The sequence below is a fragment of the Gossypium hirsutum genome, chromosome A01, assembly GCF_007990345.1.
Source record: "Gossypium hirsutum isolate 1008001.06 chromosome A01, Gossypium_hirsutum_v2.1, whole genome shotgun sequence".
Classification (NCBI taxonomy): domain Eukaryota; kingdom Viridiplantae; phylum Streptophyta; class Magnoliopsida; order Malvales; family Malvaceae; genus Gossypium; species Gossypium hirsutum.
In genome coordinates, this window is record NC_053424.1 from 3,840,049 (window position 1) to 3,866,447 (window position 26,399).

Genomic DNA, 26,399 nt, shown 5'->3' on the forward strand with positions numbered 1-26,399 from the left:
ATATATTATGTCCACAAGGATAATTCATAGTGAAATACGAAGCTTTTGATATTCCCCAGAATCCCAAAGCATCTAAAAACATATAAATAATTCATTGAACATTCATTTAATCTTCGTACACCCTGCATGCAAGTGGGAAAATGAAGATGCAGTGGCATATGGTTTTCATCGTTGTTATCATAGTCGTTATTGTGTTTGGATCAGTATTGCATTTGACCATGCAAATAAGAAAGGTATGCAGAATGAAGATGGTGTCCAAGAGGGACTAGATTACCTATTTGTTAAGTTAATTCACTTTATTATATAAGGTAAAGGCATTTGGAGTTGAGACTGCAATCTGACCCATTTGGCGTAAACTTCCTTGCATGTTCTATTTAAATGAGGTTTGACTTAATTAAATGTTTTTCTAACCTTGTTGGGCATATTAAATTAAGTTAAATTAAATTAATCATTTATTTTTATTTAATTCTAATGAATTCATAGTTATTGTTTATTTTATGGTTTGGTTAAAATATATTGTTAGTCCCTATACGTAAATAAGATTTAAAATTTCCATTCAAAGATTAGAGCAATGATGTGGGTAAAGGCGGTGTATAATGACATCATTTTAACTGAAAGTTCTTGGTGGTTCTGCCCTTTAAAATGTAGGTCTCATAACAAAACTTATAAGGGCTTGGAGATGAGCTGGCGATTTCCTCCAAGGAGTTGGCTGAAATTTAACGTATGCGGGGTAGTGTTCGAGGACAAAGCTGGAGGTGGAGGGGTATTGAGAGATGAAGATAGAGTGGCGCGAGCACTATTCTCAAGTCCGAGCGAGGCGAAAGATGCTGAATTGGCAGAATTGAAGTCAACTGGAGTCACGCTTGAGTTATATGAAGGTATGGGATGGGCAACATGTTGTCCATTATTGATTGAAGTTGGTTCCAATGTCGTGTTTAAATGGCTTTCAAAAACAGTCAAGATTGGGAAAATTACACAATTTTTTTTGCTGAAATTGAAAGAAGATCTTATCTGTCATTTGAGAAAGTAGAACATATGGGGAACAAAATGACTTTTGCACCGGCAATAACAAAGATTAAGCGTTTTGATACCTTTAAACCATGGTAGTAAGAGTGTTGAAGAAAATGTGAGTATTGGTCTTTGTTTGATTAGTTGTTTTATTTCTGCTGCTATGTATTCAATTAAGGGGATTTTGTAGAATTGCTTTTATTGGCTTTGGTAGAGTTTATTGTATGCTGCAAGTTTTTGAGACCGGAATGGCTTGGATTCTCTATAGACTTTTTCTGTAATTGTTAATGATTGAGAAAAAAAAATTTGAAATTTAATCCCTATACGTAAAAAAGTTGAAAATGAAGTTCTTTTAATTTTTTTATTTAAAAATTTTAGTCTAATTATTAATCTTGTCTGTATTTTTTGTTAAAATTTATCAACTTGGCATGTTGATTAGACATTCCTCATATGATATTGCATATGATTGGCAAAAAAAAAAAAAAGATGCATGATGACTTCTTTGGCCATTCAACTTTACAAAAAAAAATCATTTTCTCCTTCCATTTATTTATTTATTTTATCTTTTATATCCCTTAAACTTATGTTTTTTTGTCAAATCACCCGAATTGAAAAGTTAACTTTTTTTAACTTTGTTGATATGACGTACACGTTAATTACCATGTGGATAAATGTCAGTATTTAATTTATTTTTTAAAATTTTAAAAATTCAAAAAAAATATAAAAATATTTTTAAAAATTCAAAATTATTAAAATTATTAAAAAAATTATAAAAAACAAAATTTTTAATATTTTAAAAATTAATTAAATATTGTCGTGTCATCCACTTGACAATTCACTTGTATGCTAAACGTTAATTTTTTCATTTATTTTGGGGTGATTAGACAAAAAATACAAGTTAAAGGGCTAAAAGAGGCGAGAAATTAAACGGAGGGCTAAAATAACTTTTTTTTGTAATGTTGGAGGGCAAAAAAAGACATTATGCCAAAAAAGATATGTTAAATTGACAAATTTTGACAGAAATTACAAACAATAATAATGATTGAACTAGAATATTTAAATTGAAAAAAAGTACGAAGATTTAATTTTTAACTTTTAAATTATAAAGACTAAATCTCAAATTCTAATAAGTATAGGGACTAATAGTAAATTTTAATATTTATTTATTTTATTTCTTTTGCTATGACAAATATATAAAGAAACGAACGAAATATTACAAAACAAGCAAAAGCTAAAACACAAGGAAACAAACTTAGGTACAAAACTACCTGAATATTCCATTCGTTCTTAGTGAAACACGAAACTTGTAATATTTCTCACAATTCCAAAGCTTATAAATATATAAAAATGTTTAGTTGAGTTTGCATTTAATCTTTGTATGCTCATCTACTTCTAAACATGTTTGGGGTTATTGCTGTCATCATTGGTATCATATTCTTTATTGTGCTTGGGTTTGTAATTGCATATGCACATGGAACTAAGAAAGGTGATGAGCAAAAGGAAGATGGTGCCGAAAAGAAACCTGAAGATGAAGATGCTACTAAAGTTAAGTACGATATAAATGACGTTTTGGAAGCCACCATAGAAATTGCTGAAGCCACCATTGATCTTGCTGAAGCCATTGGTGATATTGATGGCGGTGAAACTGTAGAAGTTGGCGTGGAAGTCTGTTGTTTCTTTTGTGCATGATACTTGCCTATGTATATATTATGCAGATGATGATATGAAGTTCAAGGTATATATGAATGTTATAATAGTTTTAGCTCTTATATTCTCTACTTTCTTTTTGGTTGCTGCTGTAAAGATCCAAATAAACAAGCTTATTGAAATAAAAGCACAAGTCAACCACAAAGCAGAGATAAAAAATTTGCAGGTGCCAAATTACAAATCTCAAAACGAAGAAAACACCTACATAAAGACCAACTGGCACACCTCTTATGTTTGCTTCAAATACACTCGAAATGCTGTTCAAATTGCTCAAGCTTCTTAGAGTTCAATGGACCAACACCTTCAACAAGAAGAATTGGTTGAGATCATTGAAAAACAATGAACTCTTACCTTTCAATTTCATTATGTTTTTTGACATTAAAGGCAAATTAGGCAGCCGCCAAGCTATAAACATCCTCTCCACCAACGTATCCGCAAAAGCATTAGCCATCCAAGTAGTCCCGCCCCTTTGTCAAGTAGTTTCGCACCTCGGAACTCTCTCGATGCCTCAGTCGATTCCTAATTAGCCTCTCTATCAGGTAGTTTCATCCTCGAAACACTTGCCTTGGCTTCCATCGTCTCCTAACTTGAACCGTTTCTCTCCTTTTTGGTACATCTTGTTTGCAAGAGTCTGCTGCTCTTACTTGCCTTTATTGTGATTTTGCCTCAATTTGGATTTCCTTGATCCGCACAATTAGGTTTTGACACACTCACATTGAACACTGGGTTAACCTTAAGTCTCGCTGTTAACTCTGGTTTGTGAACCCCTTGACTTACCTGCTTCAGAATGAAAGGGCTCATGTGTCCTTGCCAAGCCAACAAGTCAAAATGAAAAACACTACCAAAATGTTTAAAATGTATCTCACTCGTTATATTTACTAGTCTCAACTACCCAGTTTGTATTGCCAATTTTACCCCAAAATCTGATGCACAACCCACCTCTCTCTTAGGTGATAAGCCCACTGATAACTTAATAGGCTTCATATTAGTTTGTTGCCCCTCTAGCATTTTCAAGGGGGTCTTCGTAGCACTCTCCTATCTATTGAGTCAATGTTCTTTCCCTAATGAACATCCTCGACTAGTTGGGTTGCCGACAATACCTTCATTTCGCCCCTCATGTCTTGACTTATCAACACAACACATTGTTGTTGTTGAGTATCGAGGATGTATATACAGTTGGCAAAATGAACCAAAAGAGCATTAATCTTGTCAAGAAAATTTAAGCCAAGTAAAAAGTTGTAATCATCCAAGTGGATTACCTCAAAACTTTCCTTGTCTTTCCTTTGGCCGATCTGTAGTTCGACTCTTTGTATTACTTCCACAGTTGGGACTTCTTTGAACTTAACAGTTGGAACCTTTTTGGAATTAATAATTGGAGCCTTTTTTTAAAAATAATTTTTAGATCTGTATTTAAAAAGTAGAATAAAATTGAGTTCATGAGTCGGTTATGCATAGGGAAGTTTATAGCACCCCTACTACACTGAAAATTGACACCTCATTAATTATGTTTTGTCACAAATCTCGTAATTAAAGATTTTGTAATTGATATTTAATCAAGATCTCCTAAATTAATATAAGGAAACATCTTTAATACAATATTTTTTATTTTTATTTTTGTTTTGAGTGAATCAAGTTTTGAAAAAAAATTGTATATATAATAAATAACATAAGTATTTAATATCTTCTTCCATCTCTCCAATTGATGAAATGTAGGAGTTTTTAAATTATTTTTTAATTCACTTGATTTTGAGAAGGATATTTCGTGATTAAATATAATCAATGAAATATCTCGCAACAAGTAAAAAGAATCAAGTTGCTTCCCCATGTAACTACCATTAACCAATATAAGAGGGAGTGATGCAAAAGCAGAATGACTGGGGAGGATATCAATCTTCTCGTGGAAGATTAAAATTCATAAGCAATATGAATCGGCGAGCACTGAGTGTCAATGTCGTCGAGGATTATGAAAATCATCAATTGGAATTACCGTGGGCTAAAGCATCAGGTAATCCCCATGTAGCTTTCATTATTGAGACATGTTATTTTTACCACTGTAAGTTTGGAACTTGCTCTAAAAATTGAAGTACATTGTTTGATATAGGTAAATACACCTTTGGCTGGAAAAAAATGTGTGGTATTGTGCTTGAGGTGGTTTAAGGAATTAATTACTTATGTTAAATGACAAGCAAATTTTATATTTTGATATCAAGTCGCATAAAAATCTTGGAGGCATTTAAAAAAAAACTGATATTTATAGTATTGGAATGTTAGTGATGGAAATGGTAGCAAGGACAGAATTTGAATGCGTTTGCCCGATACACTATTTAAATATATTTGGTCATGAATTTATAACCCATTGGATCAAGAAAATGACCAAGGGTTGAGAGAAATTTCTGATGATAAAAAAGTAATGGTAAGAAGATGATAATAACAACTTTTGGTATATACAATTACCGCTTGTTGATTGTCCTTTAATGAAGTCTTGAAAATGTCTGAAATTGATGTTGAATTCCTTAAAATACCTCTTAAACTATTTAAAAAACTTCCACATGAAACATCAATGGAGGTTGGTGGTTGTGAGTATTCTTATGATGAGCCAAATACTACTTTTACTGCTCATATATAGTACCTTGTTATGTGCATCGTGTGAAAATAAAATAAAATAAAATAAAATAAAATAAAATAAAATAAAAAACACATAGATTTTACATGGAAACCTTTTCGGGAAAAAATCACGGGCAGAGGAGAAGACAATTCACTATGTCGAATTCGAATAATTACAAAAGGAATAGACTATGTCTATTTATAGGCTTGTAAAACCATATTTTAGTAAGATTGAAACACCTTATTCTAATAAATATAAAATAGATGAAGTTTAATAAGGTTAAAAAACCTTATTCTAAAATAAAATAAAAAAAGTGTAGCTCTATATGGATTTTACTTTTATTTTATTTTACCACTGTATTTTATTTAAATAAGGATTCGGGTCATTTAATTCTAACAATCTCCACTTTGACACGAATTCTTAATGAACAAGTTCTTCATCGCGAACTCTCAATGAACAAGTTCTCCACCTCTTTCATAAAACCCTTTAAGGGTTTAACTGCAACAATGAACACCAACCAAGTCTAAGCAATGCTCAAACTTGGTTATAGGAAGTGACTTAGTCATCATATCTACAGGATTTTCATGAGTACTAATTTTGCTCACAACAATATCACCACGAGCAATAATATCACGAACAAAATGATACCGAGCATCAATGTGTTTTGTTCTCTCATGAAACATTTGATCTTTTGTAAGGAAGATTGCACTCTAATTGTCATAAAATACTGTACTGATTTGAAGGTCTTCATTGAGTTCACTAAAGAGTCCCTTCAACCAAATAGCTTATTTACAAGCCTCAGTAATTGCCATGTACTCAGCTTCAATGGTAGAAAAAGTGACTGTAGTTTGCAAAATGGCTTTCCAACTGATTGCACAACCTTCGATTGTAAAGACATAACCTATGAGAGATCTTCTTCTATCAAGGTCTTCAGCAAAATCAACATCAACATACCCAATGACTCGATCTCTAGTTCTTCCAAACTGTAAGCAGACATCAGTAGTACCTCGTAAGTATCTTAAAATCCACTGAACTGTTTTCCAGTGTTCTTTGCCGAGATTCGCCATATATCTGCTAATTGTACTAACTGCATATGATATATCTGGACGTGAACAAACCATAGCATACATGAGAGATCCCACTGCACTAGAGTATAGAACATGTGACATGTACTCAATCTCATCATCTGAATGTGGAGACAAAGCCGATGAAAGTCTGAAATGGACTGCTAAAGGAGTACTAACAGGCTTAGCACTCTGCATATTGAACTTGCAAAGAACTTTCTCAATGTACCCCTTCTGACTTAGGTACAATTTACTTGATTTTCTATCTCTAAGAATCTCAATACCAAGTATCTTCTTTACTGGTCCCAAATCTTTCATCTCAAATCCTTCACTTAGTTGGGCTTTGACTTTTCTTATCTCTCCTTTATCTTTTGCTGCTATCAACAAGTCATCAACATAAAAAAGTAGTTACACGAAAGAACCATCACTGTTTTTCTTAAAATAAACACCACTATCAAAACTACTTCTTTTGAAATCATGAGAAGTCATAAAGGAATCAAATCTCTTGTACCATTGTCTTGGTGACTGTTTCAAACCGTAAAGGGACTTTTTCAGCAAGCAAACATAGTCCTCTGTTTCTGATACTGTAAAACCCTCTAGTTGTTGCATGTAAATGTCTTCCTTAAGTTCTCCATGCAAAAATGCAGTTTTTATATTTAACTGCTCAAGCTTCAAATCATGCATGGCCATAATATCAAGCAAAGCTCGAATCAAACTATGCTTCACAACTAGGGAGAACACATCTGTGAATTCCACTCATGGAATTTGACTGTAACCCTTTGCAACAAGCCTTACTTTATATCTGGGTTCTTCAACTCTTGGAGTCCCTTCTTTCTTTTTAAACACCCATTTACAACAAACAACCTTTTTACCTTTGAAAAGTTTCACAAGATCCCATATTCTGTTTTTGTGGAATGATTCCATCTCCTCTTGCAAAGCAAACATCCACTTTTTTGAGTCTTCACAGCTAACTACCTCAGAATAATTAGATGACTCTCAGTTTGCATCTATATCTTTAGCCACATTTAAAGCATAACCAACTAGAACAGCCTCGGCATACTTCTTTAGAGGTTTAATTTTTCTTTCTAGTTCTATTTTTGGAAATAGAGTATTGTGGTGAAGAAGCAACTTTATTCTCAATTTTTGTACTGGCTTGAGGAGTTGACTCTGTATTAATCTGATACTCCATTTGCTTTTGATTTTCTTTATTGGAAAAATCTTTAAGAGATAAGTTAGGTAGCATAGTAGTTTCATAAAAAATGACATCTCTACTAATCACAACTTTTCTATTTTCATGATACCATTACTTATTTCCTTTTACACCGGCTTTATAACCAAGAAAAACACATTTAATGGAGTTCGGTTCCAATTTTCCATTATCAATGTGAGCATACGCAGGACACCTAAAGATCTTTAAGTCAGAATAATTAGCAAGATTACCAGACCATACCTTTTATGGAGTCTTTTTCTCAATGGCAATGGATGTAGATCGGTTGATCAAAAATATGCAGTAGAGGCTACTTCTGCCCAAAACGACTTTGGTAAGTTGGCATTTGACAACATATATCGAACCTTCTCTACGGTCATTCTATTCATTCATTCTGCAATGCCATTTTGCTGTGGAGTATGACGAACTGTCAAGTGTCTCATGATCCCTTCTGACTTGCACAGTTTATTAAACTCATTAGAACAGAACTCTAAGCTATTGTCTGTGCGGAGGTATTTTATTTGTTTTCCTGTCTGTTTTTCAATTATAATTTTCCAATACTTAAATGCAGAAAACACATAGCTTTTTTGCTTTAGGAAAAACGCCCAAACTTTTCTGGAAAAATCATCAATAAAAGTTAGTATATAATTAGCTCTACCTCTTGAAGGCACTTTGGATGGCCCTGATAAACCGTAATATATACATATTTTTACCCTATACTTGACATATTTATGGATGATTTTTTCTTGGTTTTATTGAATTCGATGCTCCTAATCCTTTAAATTCATGTTTTATACTCAGGGAAGCTTAGGATAGTAAAAAGAGCAAGAAACGAGCCAAAAATGGACAAATTGGGCCTAAATCAGTGTTTCATACGGCTTAAGCACTTCCACATGGGTGATCCACACGCCCGTGTATGGTACACGGGTAACCACATACCCGTGTGTCATGGCCATGTCGACATTAATCCAAGTCAAAATTGCACACGACCTGAGCACCTTCACATGGGCATGGCACACAGCCGTGTCCCTATTGAGCCCAAGTCTAGTTCTACTTGGAAAAAGAGCACTTTTGGGGATTTTGAAACATTTTAAAGCCTATATAAACACCTTAGAAGTATATTAAAGGGAGGCACAAAGTAGAAGGCAGAAAAGTATTGAAGAACAACCATCAGAATCACCTCAGAGACAAGATCTACATCAAGACTTAAGATTTCCATCCAATTTCTTAGAAGTTCTTTGGGTTTCTTTATGTTTTGTTGTTTTCCATACCTTGAGATGTTTTCCATTATTATCATGAACTAAATTCCCTAAATACCTAAGGGAAATGAAACCTAGGATAATCTTATTACTCTTTGATTTATATGATAAATACTTGTTCTTATTCTTAATTGTAAGTTTTAATCCTTGCTTTAATATTCCAGGATATTAATTCAGGTTTTTGATGTGCTTATTTAGTAGAGAAAAAGTCACTATTTAAGAGTAAATCATTCATAATTAAGCGGAGTTGCATGCAATCCTAGATATAGGATGACATAAATCTGTTGGATTAGAGTCAAATCTAATAAGGGAATCTATAGATCGAGTTAATGCGACAATAGGGGTTTTAATTAGAAAGAGATTTTGATTAATCAACCTAGAGTCAGTAGTTTTTAGTCTCGAAAGGGATATTAACATAAATCAGGGATTTCTACGGAATAATTCAAGTGAATAAATCGTCTAATTCAAAGGTAATAAGTGAAGTCCATATGGATTCTTTCTTGGGTATTGTCTTCTTAATCGATTTTTCAAAAGTATTTTCCAACTTTAATCTCTGTCGCTACGTTAGTTAATTAGATACTTACGTTATGTTTGGTTCACTGTAATGGAATAGGGCTGTAATTGAATAGAGCTGTAATGTAATAGAGCTGTAATTGAATAGAACTGTAATAAGTAATTCAGCTGTTTGGTTGAATGGAATGGAATAGAACTGTAATAGTATTCTTGTGTTTGGTTGAATGGAATGATATTGTAATAGCATAAGAAAAAAAACTAAAATGACCAGAATACCCTTAACAGAATTTTTTTAGACAAGTGATTATTGTTATTGTTATTAAATTTTAATAAAATTATTGTTAAATATATTTTAATAAAAATAAAAATAAATAATTTAATCATATTTTAATATAATTATTATTAAATACAATTCAATAAAGTATTATATAATTTAATAAAATTCTTAATATAATCATTATTATATGAATTAAAAAATCATAATATATAATATTATAAAAATAATATATAACCTACTTTATTATTTTTAAACTGCAATACATATTTAATATGCTAAAATATCATTAGTAAAACAAATAATTTAATTATTCTACAATAAAAAAACAAAGTATTAGAAGTAATAAATTGCTTGTGATTAAAAAAAATCAGACACTAAAATAAAATTAATGATATAATTTAAATGTTAATTTATGAGTTAAGTAATAATTTTAATCGATACTTTGTTATATATAATAAACATTATAATGTTACATTTCACATTCTCATTTCATTTCATTTAAATTATGAGAGAAGGAAAGAGCATCACCATTGTCAATGGAGATTCCCATTATTTTTGTAGTTTTTAAAGGTCACTTTCTCAATACTGGAAAATTCTCAGGACATGTATCGTTCTTGTGATTTCATGCTAACCCAGCTCCACCAAATCTCTAAACTGTATCTACAATAGGTATGCTGGAGAAGTACTCACATGCATCTTCGATTATGCACTTATCAGCCATCAAGTTGAATTTTTATCAGTATTGCCTTCTTGTTGTGCTTTAGAAGAATCTTCCTTTTTCTCCATGATCTGTTGGATACCCTCTTGATATCCTTCTATGAAACTCTTAAGAGCATCTCTATATGCATAAGCCCTTGTCATGTATAACCTCTGTAAAGCAGGCCTCAAAGTCTCTACCCCTCTTCTTGCAACAATCGCTATTAAATCATTTCCATAGACAATATCAAAACAATGTAAAATTCAACAAGATAAACTATAATACCAGGAAAATAAGAGAGAAAAGGGTGAGAACTAAATAAAACAAAATGCAGTCACTGATGACTCTGAGCAGCAAGGGGAAAAAGAAATCGATATTATACCACAACAGTACCTATGAAAAACTCAACACCAAGGTTTTCTACAACAAAATTGAGGTCTCTCAAAACTGTGAACTTGCTCATCCTGTTGACATTCTTGGCTTTTAGTGTAAGAACTAAGCTACTCCAAGCAAGCCAAAAGTATCTGCAAGGAATATCGATGGGATATTGATAGGCATATAACTTAAGTTTGACACAAAACTAGAATATAAAAAAAGTGAATTTGAAATAAAACTGACACTAGCATAAGGATACTTCTTTACTTTTCACTCGCTCTCCCAAAATGGAAAACCTAAGGCTTTGCTTGGTTGCAAAAATCTAAAAGAAAACAGCAAATTGGACCATGTTTCCAACAAAGTACATCATTATTTTCATTTGACATTAGTATCCCTTGAATGCAAAAATGGAGATTAACCCATTAAGATAATACGGTACCTAAAAAATGCCAGGCCACCTATTTTTCCTCCAAAAGAACTTTCGTGCAATAAAAAAGCGATGACAACTCTTTTTACTTTGCCAGACCAAAGCCCTGCCATCTTATTCTACCAAATTTGTCAAGCAAGAAAATATACCTTCAAACAAGTGAAAAAGCATCTTCTCAGACTAACAAAATAGAACTGTATGAATATTAGTTATGTTCTTGATTAGGATATAAGAAACTTTTGATTATCCAGTTAGAAGGTTCAGTATCTTAAGTTCCTTTCTTGTAAAACTCTAAAAGACAAAAATATAAAACATAAATCCATGAAGAAAAATAACACATAAAAATTAATAGATCATATGCATAAACGAAAACATACTTGATCCAGGCTTTTCAACTTCCCCCACAATATGGGTCATTCTGGCTTTATAACCCAAGAATGCAGTTAATTTGCATGGCTTAGTAGGATCATCTTTAGGGAAAGCCTTAACTGAAAACCATAAAATAGTAACATAGACTAGCAATTACAAATTCGGGTACAAGTCACAAATTAAAACACAAAACAAAAACAAGCTAATTTATTTGATCTAACAACTACAGCTACAAAATAAACATTGTTAAACAATTAAGAGGGAAAACTAGGGGAAAATGAACCTTTTCCTTGATGTCGGGAGGCTCTTTTCCTAGGGAGAAAGCCCAATGACCGTGCCTCGGATGCTCAAACTTGCGATGAGGCATGCTTATTCGCTAACAAGAAAGCTGCAAAATTCAACTGAACTCAATTTGTCTCTTAACGTAAGCTATAAGCCACAAATGTGAGCAAAGCTCCATATACAAAATTATTTGAAGTCAGTATACATGTTCATGAAATAATCACATTAGAAGTAAAAAGATAAACCCAAATACGAAATTGGGTATTTGAAGATTTCAACAATTACCCAAACATAAACTAGAAAATGGAAATCCATTTAACCTAAAACTGAATTAACCCGAACATATTCATACATGTAGACCAACACTATACAATCCAACCATAAAGTCGACAACCGGAATCCATTTGACCTAAACCCAAATTGATCCAAATACAAAATGACCAAAACATGAGCTTCAAATCCAAATTAGCTGGTCATAAAACAACAAAAACCCAAATAATAACAGTCCGAACCCCAAATTGGCAAAATCTAAAATAAATGAAAATTTTAAAACTTAATTTGATTCAATCTACATTGTTCCTACTCAAAATCAACCCAAACTGACAAACTATTAGATCTATAAAGATGTATAGGAGATTACAACAAAATTCAAGCTAATATAGGTAAACAAATAGATGAATCTGCTAGAAGTAGAAAATTGGGTTGATTAAAATTGTATTGATTAAGCTAAATCAAAATCGTTATTGAAATTTTGAAACATGACAGATCCATTTTGAAGCATCATAAAAGGACTAAAAATGATTTTCAGAAATAATTCAAAATAAGTGTAAAATGAAAGAAAAAAGAGTTGAATCTTGATGTTGAAACATGTGAAGAGCAACAGATCTAGCGAACTGAATGGAAATGGATCCTCCAAAGACCAAAGGCCTATGGAGTAAACTTAACGTACGCCAATTCTCGAGCTCCTTTGGTATTTCTTTCCAAAAAAAACCCTTTTTCTTAGGATTTTTGGCAAAAAAAGAGCCCTAATCGAGACTCCAGCCTTGATTTCTCCAATCATGGGGAAAATCCAATTCACATACAATAGTAAAAATCGAAGATTACATCAACATGTTTTCACACCCCAAGATTAAAAAAAACCAAAAAAGTTAACAAAAATTATCAGCAAATAGATCAAAAAACTTGAAAATGCCTATTATTTCTACTAATTTAACAAAAAAAAAAGAAATCAAAATTGGAGAAGAGTTACCTGAGGGAGGACTGCCGATTGTTTCACTTCTCAAGTTTCCATGTCAATCGAAAGCCTTGTTAAGGGTTGGAGTTAGAAAAATGAATCTTAATTGAAGGCCTTGTTAGGGTTTATCAAAGGGAGATAGAGTTGGTGATAACAGAAGCATGAAAAAGAGGGAGACAAGTTTGGAATAAAATAAGAAGAAGAATGAAAAAAGAAGAGATTGCTTCAGACGTGAGAAAGAGAAGGGTAAAGTTGAAAGTCTAAACATAATTTTTTACCCAGCCATTCGTTGAATCCCTATTCCATGGGGAGGGTGCCGAATTGTAAATGGCACTTTTGCGTTGAATAAGGCCGTATTGAATGAGGCTGTAATAACCCATTACACCCAACCAAACAAAGTTTTAATGGGGGGCTCACTGAATTCAGCTATAATGGCTTAGCATTACAGCCAACCAAACATGATGTTAGTCTTAGATAAAACATTCCCTAAATTTTTAGGCTAGATAATAAAAAGATAGTAATTACTGGTACTTTAGTCCTCGTGGATATGATATTTTCTGTCTCACCATAACTATACTACTGTTCGATAGGTGCGCTTGCCTTAAGTCAAATTTTTAGTTAGTTTAGCGATCATAAGGCCCCACAGATCAGAATGAATATACTCCAATGTTCCCTTTGTGTTATAGATTCCTCTGGTGAATCGAACTCTCTTTTGTTTCCCAAAAACACAGTGCTCACAGAACTTCAGTTTGCAAATTCCTTGCCCATCAAGAAGTCTTCTTTTGCACAATTCTGCCATGCCATTCTCACTCATATGCCCTAGGCGCATATGCCAAAGTTTAATAATGTCATCATCTGACAAGGAAGAGGAAGCGACAGCTGCATCACCAGTAACAGTAGAACTCTGCAAAACATATAACTTGGTAGTCTTTCTCTGCCCTTTCATCACAACAATGGAACCTTTGGAAATCTTTAAAACTCCACTTTCAGCTGTATATCTGTACCCTTTTGAATCAAGAGTACTCAACAAAATTAAATTTCTCTTCAATTCTGGAACATGTCGTACGTCACTAAGTGTTCTGAAAACTCCATTAAACATCTTAATTTTAATTGTTCCAACATCTGCGATTTTACATGAAGCATTATTTCCCATCAAAACAACACTTTCAGACAATGTTTCGTAAGTTGTGAATCATTCCCGATTGGGACTCATGTGGTAGGTGCAGCCTGAATCAAGTATCCACTACTCGCTCACTTTAGAATTATTGACAGAAGTGACTAGAAGTTCACCATCGCTGTAGTCTTCTACAACATTAGCTTCACCGAAATTTTCTGGTTATTTTCCCTTTTGATTCACAGCCTCCCTTTTAATCTTGTTCTGTAGCTTATAGCACTCAGATTTAATGTGTCATTTCTTCTTGCAGAAATTACAAATTTTACCTCTATTTGAAGACTTCGATGTACCCTTAAATTTACCGCGAGGATTCCGTTCCTGTGTCTTTCCACAATCATCATCAGCATTCTGATCTTGCCTCTCACGAATAATGAGACCCTCTCCCTGAGAGTCAGGTTTAACCACAAGATGCTTCTTCTTATCATACGAGGTCAAAGAATCATAAACATCATCAAATGTGAGAGACTCGCGGCTATATAAAATTGTGTCTCTAAAGGTTGAATAAGAAGGGGGCAACGAACAAAGTAGAATCAACCCTAGATTTTCCTTATCATACTGAACCTCCATGGCCTCCAAGTTTGAGAGAATTTCTTTAAACACTGTTAAGTGTTCGTGTACAGACGCACCTTCCTCCAAACGATGAGCATAAAGACGCTGCTTCATATACAACTTACTTGTTAGAGTTTTCGACATACATATTTGTTCCAGCCTCTTCCATAATGCAGCGGTGGTCTTCTCCTTCATCACATCCTGTAAAATTTCGTTGGAAAAATACAGATGTAATTGTGTTAACACCTTTCGATCCTTACACTTCTTCTTTTCATCTGTTAATGTCGAAGGCATCTTATCTATCCCTAGCAGGACATCCTCCAGATTCATCTGCACAAAAACTGCTTGCATCTTAATCTGCCACAATGCAAATCTGGTGTTGCGATCCAACAGCGAAGTTTCATACTTCAAAGACGCCATTACCATGATTGAGATGAACTACCCCGAAGCTCAGATACGAATTTGTAAAAATAAAACAAAATAAAATAAAAAGTAAAATAAAATAAAACAAACAGATTTTACGTTGAAACCCTTTCGGGAAAAACCACGGGCAGAGAAGAAGAAAATTCACTATGTCGAATTCGAATAATTACAAGAGGAATAGACTATGTCTATTTACAAAATAGATGGAGTTTAATAAGGTTTAAAAAACTTTATTCTAAAATAAAAGAAAAGAAGTGTAATTCTATATGAATTTTATTTTTATTTTATTTTACCAATGAATTTTATTTAAATAATGATTCGGATCATTTAATTTCAACACATCGATATGTATCTAAAAATAAATGTTGTGTTATGAATTGATGCAAAAGAAGGCTTGAAATAGATAGGAAATTTGGGAAAAGATAACAGAGGAGAGAGAAAATATATGTTATAGTGATTAGTTGAAGCACTTAGTCTTCTTCACATAGTTGAATTTGACTAGTCAGATAATATTTGCTTTGATTAGTCAAAACCTAAATTATTTTTTGTTAATTATTCAAACAAAAAAATTTCTATCTCAAATTCGGGTTTTGCGAATGAAGCATAAATCCAAATGAAACCAGAAGATTTTCAAATGTGGCTTGCGACGTATTGGACTGGGATATTCCTTCCTCGACGAAGATTAATTGCTAAATATTTTTGGTCAAATTTTTTGTTAGTCCTTATATGTTAATCTTTATATTTTAGTTAGGTCAACTTTTTGTCCATTTTCTTTTCAAATTGATCCATTTTAGTCCTTATATTTTTAGCATTTTAAATTTTAATCTTGACTTGGTAATGGTTAAATTTGTTTAGTTAAAATCTACTACTAATCCTGTAATATCTATGAAATTGTAGATTAAATTTATGTTCTCTAAATTGATCATTCTTACTCCTCATATTTTTGAAAATTTGAAATTCATAGCCTTTTATAGGCATTTAGTAGGTGAGAATTTAGAAATATCCACAAAATTTACAGCCAACAAATCAAATTGATTAAAAATTAAATTAAATTGATTGGAATCAAATAAATAAGATAAATATCCTTATATGAACAGACTATGTTTGCTGAATAAGAATAATTTCGCCTTCTGTTTTTCTCTTGGATTTTGTCTTTGGACTTCTGTGTTTCGTTTGTCAGGCACATTTATTAATACTAAACTGTTTACTTCTCAAAAAAAAAAAAAAGGAAAAAGAAAACTTGACTTACAAAATAAATTAGGAGGAAAGGAGATGACTTGCATTGTGTTGGTTGTCTGTCATTGTCTTTAATTAAAAGTCTTGCCCTTTTGCTTCCCACTCCTCATGGCGCCATAACCCTTTCTCTATTATCAGTTAAAATTCTGTCAAAGTCTTCTGTCCTCATTAATGCTTCTTCTCATCTTGAGATATTCTCTACATAGATATATCCCTGATTTAGTTAGAAGCTTCGTTGTTGCTCTTCTTCTCTATCAAATTATTAGCATGTCACATTTAAAAGCAAAACGCCCATTGTTTGGTCACCTAATGCCCACTTTTGCTCTATTTCTTATTCTATTCACTTGTGCTTCTCTTGCTAGGCCTCTTATTAACCAAGATTGCGGCTCTACTTTTTGTGGGAATTTGAATATCAGTTATCCATTTCGATTAAAAAATCAACCTCCCCAGTGTGGTTCGCATAACCTGGAACTTGAGTGTGAGGATAACAACCAAACCACTTTGGTTTTGAGAGAAGGGAAATTCTCTGTCCAAAATATTTTTTTCGAAAATAGAACAATCCAAGTGGTGGATTCGAGCCTGGACAGGGATGATTGCAACTCCTTTCCTCTCAGTTCCGTATATGTCGAATATTTAGATGGACAATTGTATTCTATTTTTTCTTATTCTCATTATTATTCTCATTATTATCATACTTATTCTTATAGTAGTGAGTCAGAGTTTAGTATTATGTATGTTGTGAATCGCAGGAAACCTATAAAATCATCTCAATATATCGATGCCTCTCGTTGTACCATCAAATCCAATACCTCTTCCCTTCCAACTTCCTTTTTTTATTTTTTGGACAGAAATACAGTGCCAAATCTCAATCAAGCTTGTACTGTGAAAGCAGAGGTTCCAATCATGGTTAAGACAATATCAGGCATGTCTACGTTGGCTATATACAACAAGCTTACCTGAGGGTTTTTACCACTTCCTCTGTAAGTTTCTACTAGTATTTAAGTTACATACCCTTAGGTTAAGTATGGTTAACTTTCATATTTTCTACCCAAACGGATAGAAAAGTGTTGTGACAAAAACACCTTAAGCCAATCCAATCTCCAAAGTGAAAGTAAAAAATAGATGAGCATCGAATTATTTGGCTCAGACCAACTGCATCTGCTTTGTTTTTCCTCTATTTTTGAGTTTTTGTTTGAACCACTTTTAATTTGCTTGTTTTTCCTCTGCAATTTACACTAAAATATAAAAATTACAGAGAGTTTGTGTGAGAAGTTAATAAGACACTAAGATTTACATCTCTAATAAAACTAGTCTTATGCATTTCCGCTGAAATTAAAAAAAGTATTCATATTAAAAATATAAAAAAAAGGTTGAAATAAATAAAGAAGAAGAATAGAAATGAATAGTAGATAAAACTGAAAAATAATTGCATACATATTCTTCAGAGGAGTAAAAAATAAAAAAAATAAAAGTGCGTTACTAAATAAATAAAACTTTAAATTTTTTTTTCAAAAATTATACTACATCACAAAGTATATTGTTAAAAAAATTAATTAGGAAACTGAAACGAGAAAAAAATAAAATAATTTTACTAAAATGTAACGACTTTGAGGCATTTAAAAATGACTAATGAGAGTAGTCATTTATATAAACATTCTATATATATATATATAATATATATCTTTTCATGAGATACCATTACATAACATAAAAAATTCTTAAAATTTGTGATTTTAATATGAAATACATGTTAATAAAATTTGACTTACTCTACTGGATATGCAGATGGCAATATGTGATTTTTGGCCTTTTGAATATCAGCTTTTACATCCTCGTTTACTGAATAGGTATGCATACGGTCTCACTTTTATATATACCCAACATTAGACTTCGTTCCGTTTTAAAAAATATTTTTTATTTTCATTTTTATATTCAGAAAAAAATATTCTAATTGAAAAATAGATTTGGTAAATAAAATAAAAATAAAAATAAAAATAAAAATAAAAATAAATATTTTTAATAATAAAAACATGAAAATATGTTTAGTAATTTTTTTCTAACATAGATAAAATAAAATTTTTTATATTTCTATGAGTTAAAATCACGATACACATTTAATATTAGAAAAACCCTTGGCTAAAAAAAAATTAATTAAAAACCCTTGTTCTCATCATTTAATTTTACAAAAATATTTTTAATAAAAACAATAAAAAATATTTTTATTATTTTTTAAGTTTCACATATTTTTATTTTTTAAAAATTTCAAAGTTCAATATCTTTCATTTTCTAAGAAAAGGAAAATAAAAATAACACATGTTTTTTCAAACTAAATGCAACTTTACATTTTCCTTTGCCTAAATATAAAATTTATTTTGAGAATGTAGATAATACGTTGATTTCACAAAGCATTAATATATTCCAATATGTTTTTCTTGCCAGTTGGTTCCATCATACTGAGGCCCTTCATTGGGATACCTTGTTTGCTTGTGCTTGTAATCTACAAATGGAGAAAAAGACATTTATCAATGGATGATAAGATTGAAAAATTCCTTCAAAGCCACAATCTAGTTCCAATTAGATACTCTTTCAAAGAAGTTAAAAAAATGACTAAAAATTTTAAAGATAAATTAGGTGAAGGGGGTTATGGTTCGGTGTTTAAAGGAAAACTTCGTAGTGGGCATCATGTGGCGATAAAATTGTTGTGCACATCAAAGGGTAAAGGCCAAGATTTCATAAATGAAGTTGCTTCTATTGGAAGAATTCATCATGCTAATGTGACCAAACTTATTGGATTTTGTGTGGAGGGATCAAAACAAGCTCTTGTACGTGTATGATTTCATGTCAAATGGATCGTTAGATAAAATCATATTTTCTGAAGAAAAAAGGAACACTTTAGGTTGGAAAAAACTATTTGATATTGTGCTTGGGGTTGCTCGAGGAATCGACTACTTGCATCAAGGATGTGACATGCAAATTTTACATTTTGATATCAAGCCACACAACATTCTTCTAGACGAGAACTTTAACCCAAAAGTTTCAGATTTTGGTCTTGCTAAGTTGTACTCAGTAGATGATAACATTGTCTTTCTCACTGCAGCACGAGGAACTATAGGGTATATTGCTCCTGAATTGGTTTACAAAAATTTTGGAGGCATTTCATACAAAGCTGATATTTATAGTTTTGGAATGTTGGTGCTAGAAATGGTACGAAGGAGAAAGAATTTGAATGCATTTGCAAACCACACTAGCCAAATATATTTTCCATCTTGATTTATGACCGGTTAGATCAAGGAGAGGACATGGAGCTGGGAGATATTTCTGATGATGAAAAAGAATGATAAGGAAGATGATAATAACAGCCTTTTGGCGTATACAATAATTGCCTTCTGATCGTCCTTCAATGAATAAAGTGTTGAAAATGCTTGAATCTAACGTTGAACTCCTTGAGATGCCTCCAAAGCCATTTCATCAACTTTCTCTTGAAACATCAACAGAGGTTCATAACTGTGAGAACTCTAATGATGAGGAAAGTAGGTCATTGAATGTTGTTACTATGACCAGTTTTAATGTCGTTTAATATTGGAAACATTTCCTTTCATTATCTTACTTTTGTAGCATCATATAATTTTTTCCTTTCATAGATATTAGTATCTCGTTATGTGTATTGTATTTGTACATAAATATGTATTTGAAAATAAATGTTGTTTTGGTTTTTAAATAAATAATACTGAAGTGATACTTTGTAGGATTCTTGAGCTTCTTCACAACATAAGTGTCTAATGAATTGATGCAAAATGAGGCTTGAAATAGATAGGAAATAAGGTAAAACTAAAGAGAGAGGAGAGAAAATATGTTATAGTGATTAGTTAAAGCACTTAGCTCAAAATAAGATATGCTTTGATTTACTAGGGTAGAATAATTGATGTATAATATACCAAACAATTGTTAGCTTATGATATCCATTCTCCATAATCATCTCCCTTACAATTTTACTTACCATGTCAAAACCAGAGACTCAATTGTCTTTTTTTTTTCCTTAAGAAGAATTGACTTGCATAGACTTAGTGGCTTATTATAGTCGGTTGGAAATGACGTCTCCTTATTTTTTTTAAAGAAGTATTTTACAAAATTTATTTTTTAAATTTGATTTTTTGTCTTTATATTAGTTTTTATACTTTAATTTGGTTATTTTAACCTTTATACTTTTTAAATTTAAAATTGAACTAATTATAAAATGGTAGATGTTAAAATCAATAAATTTTAATGGCATGCTTTCTATTTTCACAAATTACTCATAGAAAACCTAAAGAACTCAAGGCTAAATTGCCTAATCTAAATAGTAGAATCATGTCCAATCAAATAAGGAAGAATACTTTGATTTATAGAGGAAAGCAACTAAGAGGCAAGAGTGCTGTCTTGCTGCTCAGAATCAGGATTGACTTTCGACACTCCAACAACATTTGGTTGATCTACTCAGGTGGTGGAATTGTTGAATCATCAATAAGTTCATGAATTTTATGAGTTTTGAGGGCTAACAACACTTGTTGACACCATAGAAGGTAATTAAAGACATCAAGAACAATGTTAATTTTTTTGGTAGATAACAACCGATTGTCCACAGCTCCTTCAGCAAGATCGATAAGATTGTGTTGAAGTTGGCCAGCATGTGGCACAAGAACCAGCCAAAGATAGGCCATGCAGCCCAAGCCAAGCATATGCAGCTGAAGAAACTGTTCCATTTTAGTTCATTTTGTTACTCTAAGTTGCGTTTATGTAATTTAGTTTATTTTCAACTTGTTGATGATGCATTTGATGTAATTAGGTAGTATTGAGCTGATAAATCAGCTTGCCAAAATGTACAAGAAATGTTTAACAAGTTTTAATGTTGTTTAGTGATGGTAGGTAAATGTTTAGGTAAAATTTGTTCATTTTGACCAGCTTATGTCTGGTATATGTAATGACATTATGCCAATTTCAAGTTTAATGAAAATTATCATCATTTTTCATTCAAAATATTCTCCATCTTTCTTTGCTTTTACTCATTTTTGTTCTTGAGTCTTGGTTGTTTTTTCAGTAAGTCTCGAGCCTTGCTGCTCAAGTTCAGTTGAATCTTGCTTCCACTTATCCTTAACACCAACAATTGGTATCTAGAGCTTTAATCTTAGTAGACCTAATTCTTTTCAAACTTCAAAATCAATGGCTTCATCAGTTTCAAAATCAATGGCTTCATTAGGCTTCTCACCAGCTGCACCACCAGTCTTCAATGGAGAAGGCTATCACATATGGGTGGTCAAAATAAAGACCTACCTGCAGGCATTCAACCTATGGGAGGTGGTCAACTCAAATGTTGAACCAGTACCACTTAGAGCCAACCTAACAGTGGCTCAGATCATACAGCATCCTGATGAAAGGACTAAGAGGCACAAGGCCATGTCCTGCATCCAGAATTGTGTGTCAGATGTCATCTTCACCAGGATTATGGCATGTGAAATACCAAAGCAGGCTTGGGACAGATTGAAAGAGGAGTTTCAAGGGACAGAGAGAACAAGGCAGTAACAACTATTGAACTTGAGAAGGGACTTTGAGAATTTGAAAATGAAAGAGGAAGAAACTGTCAAGCAGTATTCAGATAGGATTATGGCTGCGGTAAACAGCATACGGCTCATTGGAGAGAATTTTAGTGAAGCAAGGATAGTGGAAAAGGTGATCTCTACCTTGCCTGAGTGGTATGAGGCTAAAATTTCTTCTCTCGAAGATTCAAGGGACCTGACCAGCATCTCTTTGACAGAGCTGATCAATGCTCTCTATGCACAAGAGTAAAGAAGGGCTAACAGACTGGAGGAGCACCAAGAAAGTACCTTTCAAGCCAAAACCAGATTTGGCTCGAGCAGCTCTACCTACAAAGGCAAAAAGACTTGGAGAGACAACGCCAAAACAGATGTTTCAAGAAGAAGGGACCAACCCTGCAGGCATTGCAAAAGGTCTGGTCATCTAGATGCCAATTGCTGATTTAGGCCAAATGTGCAGTGCCAATACTGCAAAAAGATGGGCCATGTTGTAAAGGTGTGCAAAAAAAAGGCAAACCAAGGCATGGTCAGCCACAACAACCAAAGGCTGAGGCTCGAGTAGCTGAAGAAGGCAGTGACTATGAGGAGCAAGTCTTTGCAGTCTCTTGCTCAGCTACTCAGGAGAAAATCTCAAATGGATGGCTCCTAGATAGTGGTTGCACCAACCATATGACATTAGATGCTGCTATCTTCAAGTTCTTAGATAGAAGCTGCAAAACCAAGGTAAATGTGGGCAATGGACATTTTATCAAGGCAGAAGGTAAAAGAGATGTCTTGATCTGGACTCTTACAGGTAACAAGCTTATTTCAAATGTTCTATTGGTACTTTAAATTGACAGAAACCTACTCAGCATAGCTCAGTTGCTTGGGAAGGGCTATAATGTGGTGTTCAAGGGAAATGAGTGTCAAATCAGTGATCCATGTGGATCTATACTCATGTCAGTCACTATGGCTGATAAAAGATTTGTTGTTGACTGGAATAAAGCCTCAAACTCAGCTTATATAGCTTCTGTTGATGAATCCAAGCTTTGGCATCAAAGACTCAGTCATGCCAACTATAGATCAATAGACCAGCTAACCAAACAGGATTTGGTACAAAACTTCATCAACTAAGTTGAGAAGGAGGATTTGTGGGGTGTGTCAGTTAAGAAAGCAGGCCAAGCTACCATTTCCTTTAAACAGGGCCTAGAGAGCCTTAGAAAAGCTACAGCTTGTGCACACTGATGTGTGTGGCCCCATGAAGACTCAGTCACTAAATGGTAGCAGGTACTTCATTCTGTTTATTGATGATTACTCAAGATTTTGTTGGATTTACTTCTTAAAGCACAAACCAGAGGTGGCCTCAGTGTTTGGGAAGTTCAAGTCTGCTGTTGAGACTGAAATAGACTGCAAGCTCAAGACCCTAAGGTCTGATAATAGAACTGAGTACACCTCAGCTCAATTTCAAGCCTTTTGTGAAGAAACAAGAATTAAACACTAACTCACCAACATCTATACACCTCAACAAAATGGTGTAAGTGAAAGAAAAAATAGAAGTTTGATGGATATGGTTAGGTGTTTTATGTTCGAAAAGAATTTACCCAAAACCTTGTGGGCTGAGGCAGTTAACACTACTGTTTACATTAAAAATAGGCTCCCAACCAAGGGATTAAGTCACAAAACACCATTTGAGGTATGGTTTGGGTTTAAGCCATCACTGGCTCACCTGAAGGTCATTGGCTGCATATGCTATGCACATGTCCCAGTTGTGAAGATGGACAAATTGTCCAAGAAAGCACAACCTGGTATTCTGATAGGCTACAGCACAATCAAAAAGGGCTATAGGATCTTGGATCCTTCAACAAACAAGGTGCTAATTAGCAGAGATGTAGTGTTCGATGAAAGATAATGCTGGAATTGGGAGAAGAATGAGTCAGAGACAGTTTCTGAAGACCTTATGGCTTATCAGACTGAGGCTGATCAAAATGGTCTTGAATTGGACATTGATGATGAATCAGTCAGGGGTGCAAGGACTTTGGTTGAGATTTATGAGAGGGCTCAAGTAGCTCAGGAAGAACCAAGCTATTTTGAAGATGCTGAAGCTTATGAAGGCTGGAAACAGGCAATGGCTGATAAGATTACCATGATTGAGAAGAACCAGACATGGGAATTAGTTACAAGACTAGCTAATAGGAAAGTCATTAGGGTGAAACGGGTCTATCGAGCCAAGCACAATGCTGATGGAAGCTTGAACAAACTAAAAGCTAGGCTAGTTGTGAAGGGTTTTAGCCAAAAGTATGGCTTGGAATATCTGGAGACCTTTGCACTAGTGGCCAGGCTAGACACCATCAGGTTGTTGGTTGCCTTAGCAGCACAGATGCAGTGGAAAATCCACCAACTTGATGTGAAGTATGTTTTTCTTAATGGTTTTCTTGAAGATCTTTATAAAGCAACCTCAAGGCATCAAGTGGCTGGTAAAGAAGAAATGGTGTACAAACTAAAAAAGGCCTTGTATGGTTTGAAATAAGCACCAAGGGCCTCGTATAGCAGGATCGATGGCTACTTGATCAACTTGGGGTTTGAAAGGAGCATCAGTGAGCCAACTTTGTATATCAAGAAGGAAGGAGTCAAAACACAGCTCATTGTGTCTTTGTATGTTGATGACTTGCTAGTGACAGGAGGAAACTAAGCAATGTTGGCAAACTTCAAAGCCAAAATGGAGCAAAAATTTGAGATGTCTGACTTGGGAAAAATGTCCTGTTTTTTAGGCATGGAAGTGACACAATCTCAGGAGGGAATTTTTCTAAGTCAGAAGGCCTTTGTTATGAAGATTTTAACCTAGTTCTCAATGCAGAATTGTAAAGCAACAAGCACACCAGTTGCTATAGGAGAAAAACTATCGAGCCAAGGTGATTTTGAACAGGTTAGTGAATCTGCCTATAGGAGCTTGGTTGGTTGTTTGTTGTACTTGACTGCCACTAGGCCAGACATTATGTTTGCTGTAAGTTTGCTCTCAAGATTCATGCATTGTTGCAATGAAAAGCATTTTCAAGTGCAAAAAGAGTACTCAGGTACATCAAAGGTACCCTGAGTTATGAAATGCTGTATAGCAAGGCTGAAAGCCTAAGATTGATTGGCTATACTGATAGTGAGTGGGCTGGTTCAAAGGATGATATAAAAAGTACTTCAGGGTATGTTTTCACCCTTGGTTCAGCTATTTTTTGTTGGAGTTTGAAGAAGAAAAATGTAGTTGCTCAGTCAACTACTGAAGCTGAATATGTAATAGCTGCTGGAGCTATGAATCAAGCAGTATGGCTAAGGAAAATTTTGGCTGATCTGAATCTGAACCAAGAGGGAGCAACAGAGATAAAATGTGATAATCAATCTGTTGTTGCAATTACAAAGAATCCTGTTTTCCATAGAAGGAAAAAGCACTTCAGCATTAAACTTCATGTTGTCAGAGAAATGAAGCAAGCAAAGGAAATGGAACTAGTTCATTGCAATTCTGAAGACGAAATTGCTAACATCTTGACAAAACCTCTTAGTGTGTGAAGGTTCATCGAGTTGAGAAGGAAAATAGGAGTATACAACATGCTAGCCAAGGAGGAGTGTTGAAGTTGGCCAGTGTGTGGTACAAGAACCAGCCAAAGATAGGCCATGCAGCCCGAGCCAAGCATATACAGCTAAAGAAACTGTTCCATTTTAGTTCATTTTGTTATTCTAAGTTGCGTTTATGTAATTTAGTTTATTTTCAACTTGTTACTGATGCATTTGATGTAATTAAGTAGTATTGAGATGATAAATTAGCTTGTCAAAGCTTACAAGAAATGTTTAATAAGTTTCAATGTTGTTTAGTGGTGGTAGGTAAATGTTTAGGTAAAAATTTGTTCATTTTGACCAGCTTATGTCTGGTATATGTAATGGCACTATGCCAACTTCAAGTTTAATGAAAAATCATCATCATTTTTCATTCAAAATATTCTCAATGCTTCTTTCCTTTTGTTCATTTTTGTTCTTGAGTCTTGGTTGTTCCTTCAGCAAGTCTCGAGCCTTGCTGCTCAAGCTTTAGCTGAATCTTGCTTCCACTTGTTCTTAACACCAACAGATTGCCTCGACTTGCAGAAATATGAGCATCTGGAGCAACATGATTGGAAGACAAAGGCAGATCCATGATTGATGGCTTTTCACAAAGTATTAATATATTCCAATATGTTTTTCTTAACAGGTGTTTCCATCATACTGAGGCTCTTCTTTGGGATACCTTGTTTGCTTGTGCTTGTAATCTACAAATGGAGAAGAAGACATTTATCCATGGATGATAAGATTGAAGAGTTCCTTCAAAGCCACAATCTAGCTCCAATTAGATACTTTTTCAAACAAGTTAAAAAAATGACTAAAAATTTTAAAGATAAATTAGGTGAAGGGGGTTATGGTTCGGTGTTTAAAG

The 26,399-nt window shown here is 33.5% G+C and overlaps 1 protein-coding gene and 1 pseudogene across 1 annotated transcript; one reads left to right on the plus strand and one right to left on the minus strand.

Annotated features, from left to right (window-relative positions):
* Nucleotides 1–9,999: 9,999 nt before the first annotated feature.
* Nucleotides 10,000–13,389, minus strand: LOC107899623 (uncharacterized). Its single transcript, XM_016825389.2, has 5 exons — nt 13,040–13,389; nt 11,792–11,896; nt 11,152–11,627; nt 10,731–10,861; nt 10,000–10,542 (listed from the first exon to the last, which is right to left on the minus strand). The coding sequence occupies exons 3-5, from the start codon at nt 11,250–11,252 to the stop codon at nt 10,361–10,363; spliced, it is 414 nt and encodes a 137-aa protein (XP_016680878.2). The 5' UTR covers nt 11,253–11,627; nt 11,792–11,896; nt 13,040–13,389; the 3' UTR covers nt 10,000–10,360.
* A 5,440-nt stretch (nt 13,390–18,829) lies between these two features.
* Nucleotides 18,830–20,046, plus strand: LOC107898274 (rust resistance kinase Lr10-like; annotated as a pseudogene).
* Nucleotides 20,047–26,399: the final 6,353 nt, after the last annotated feature.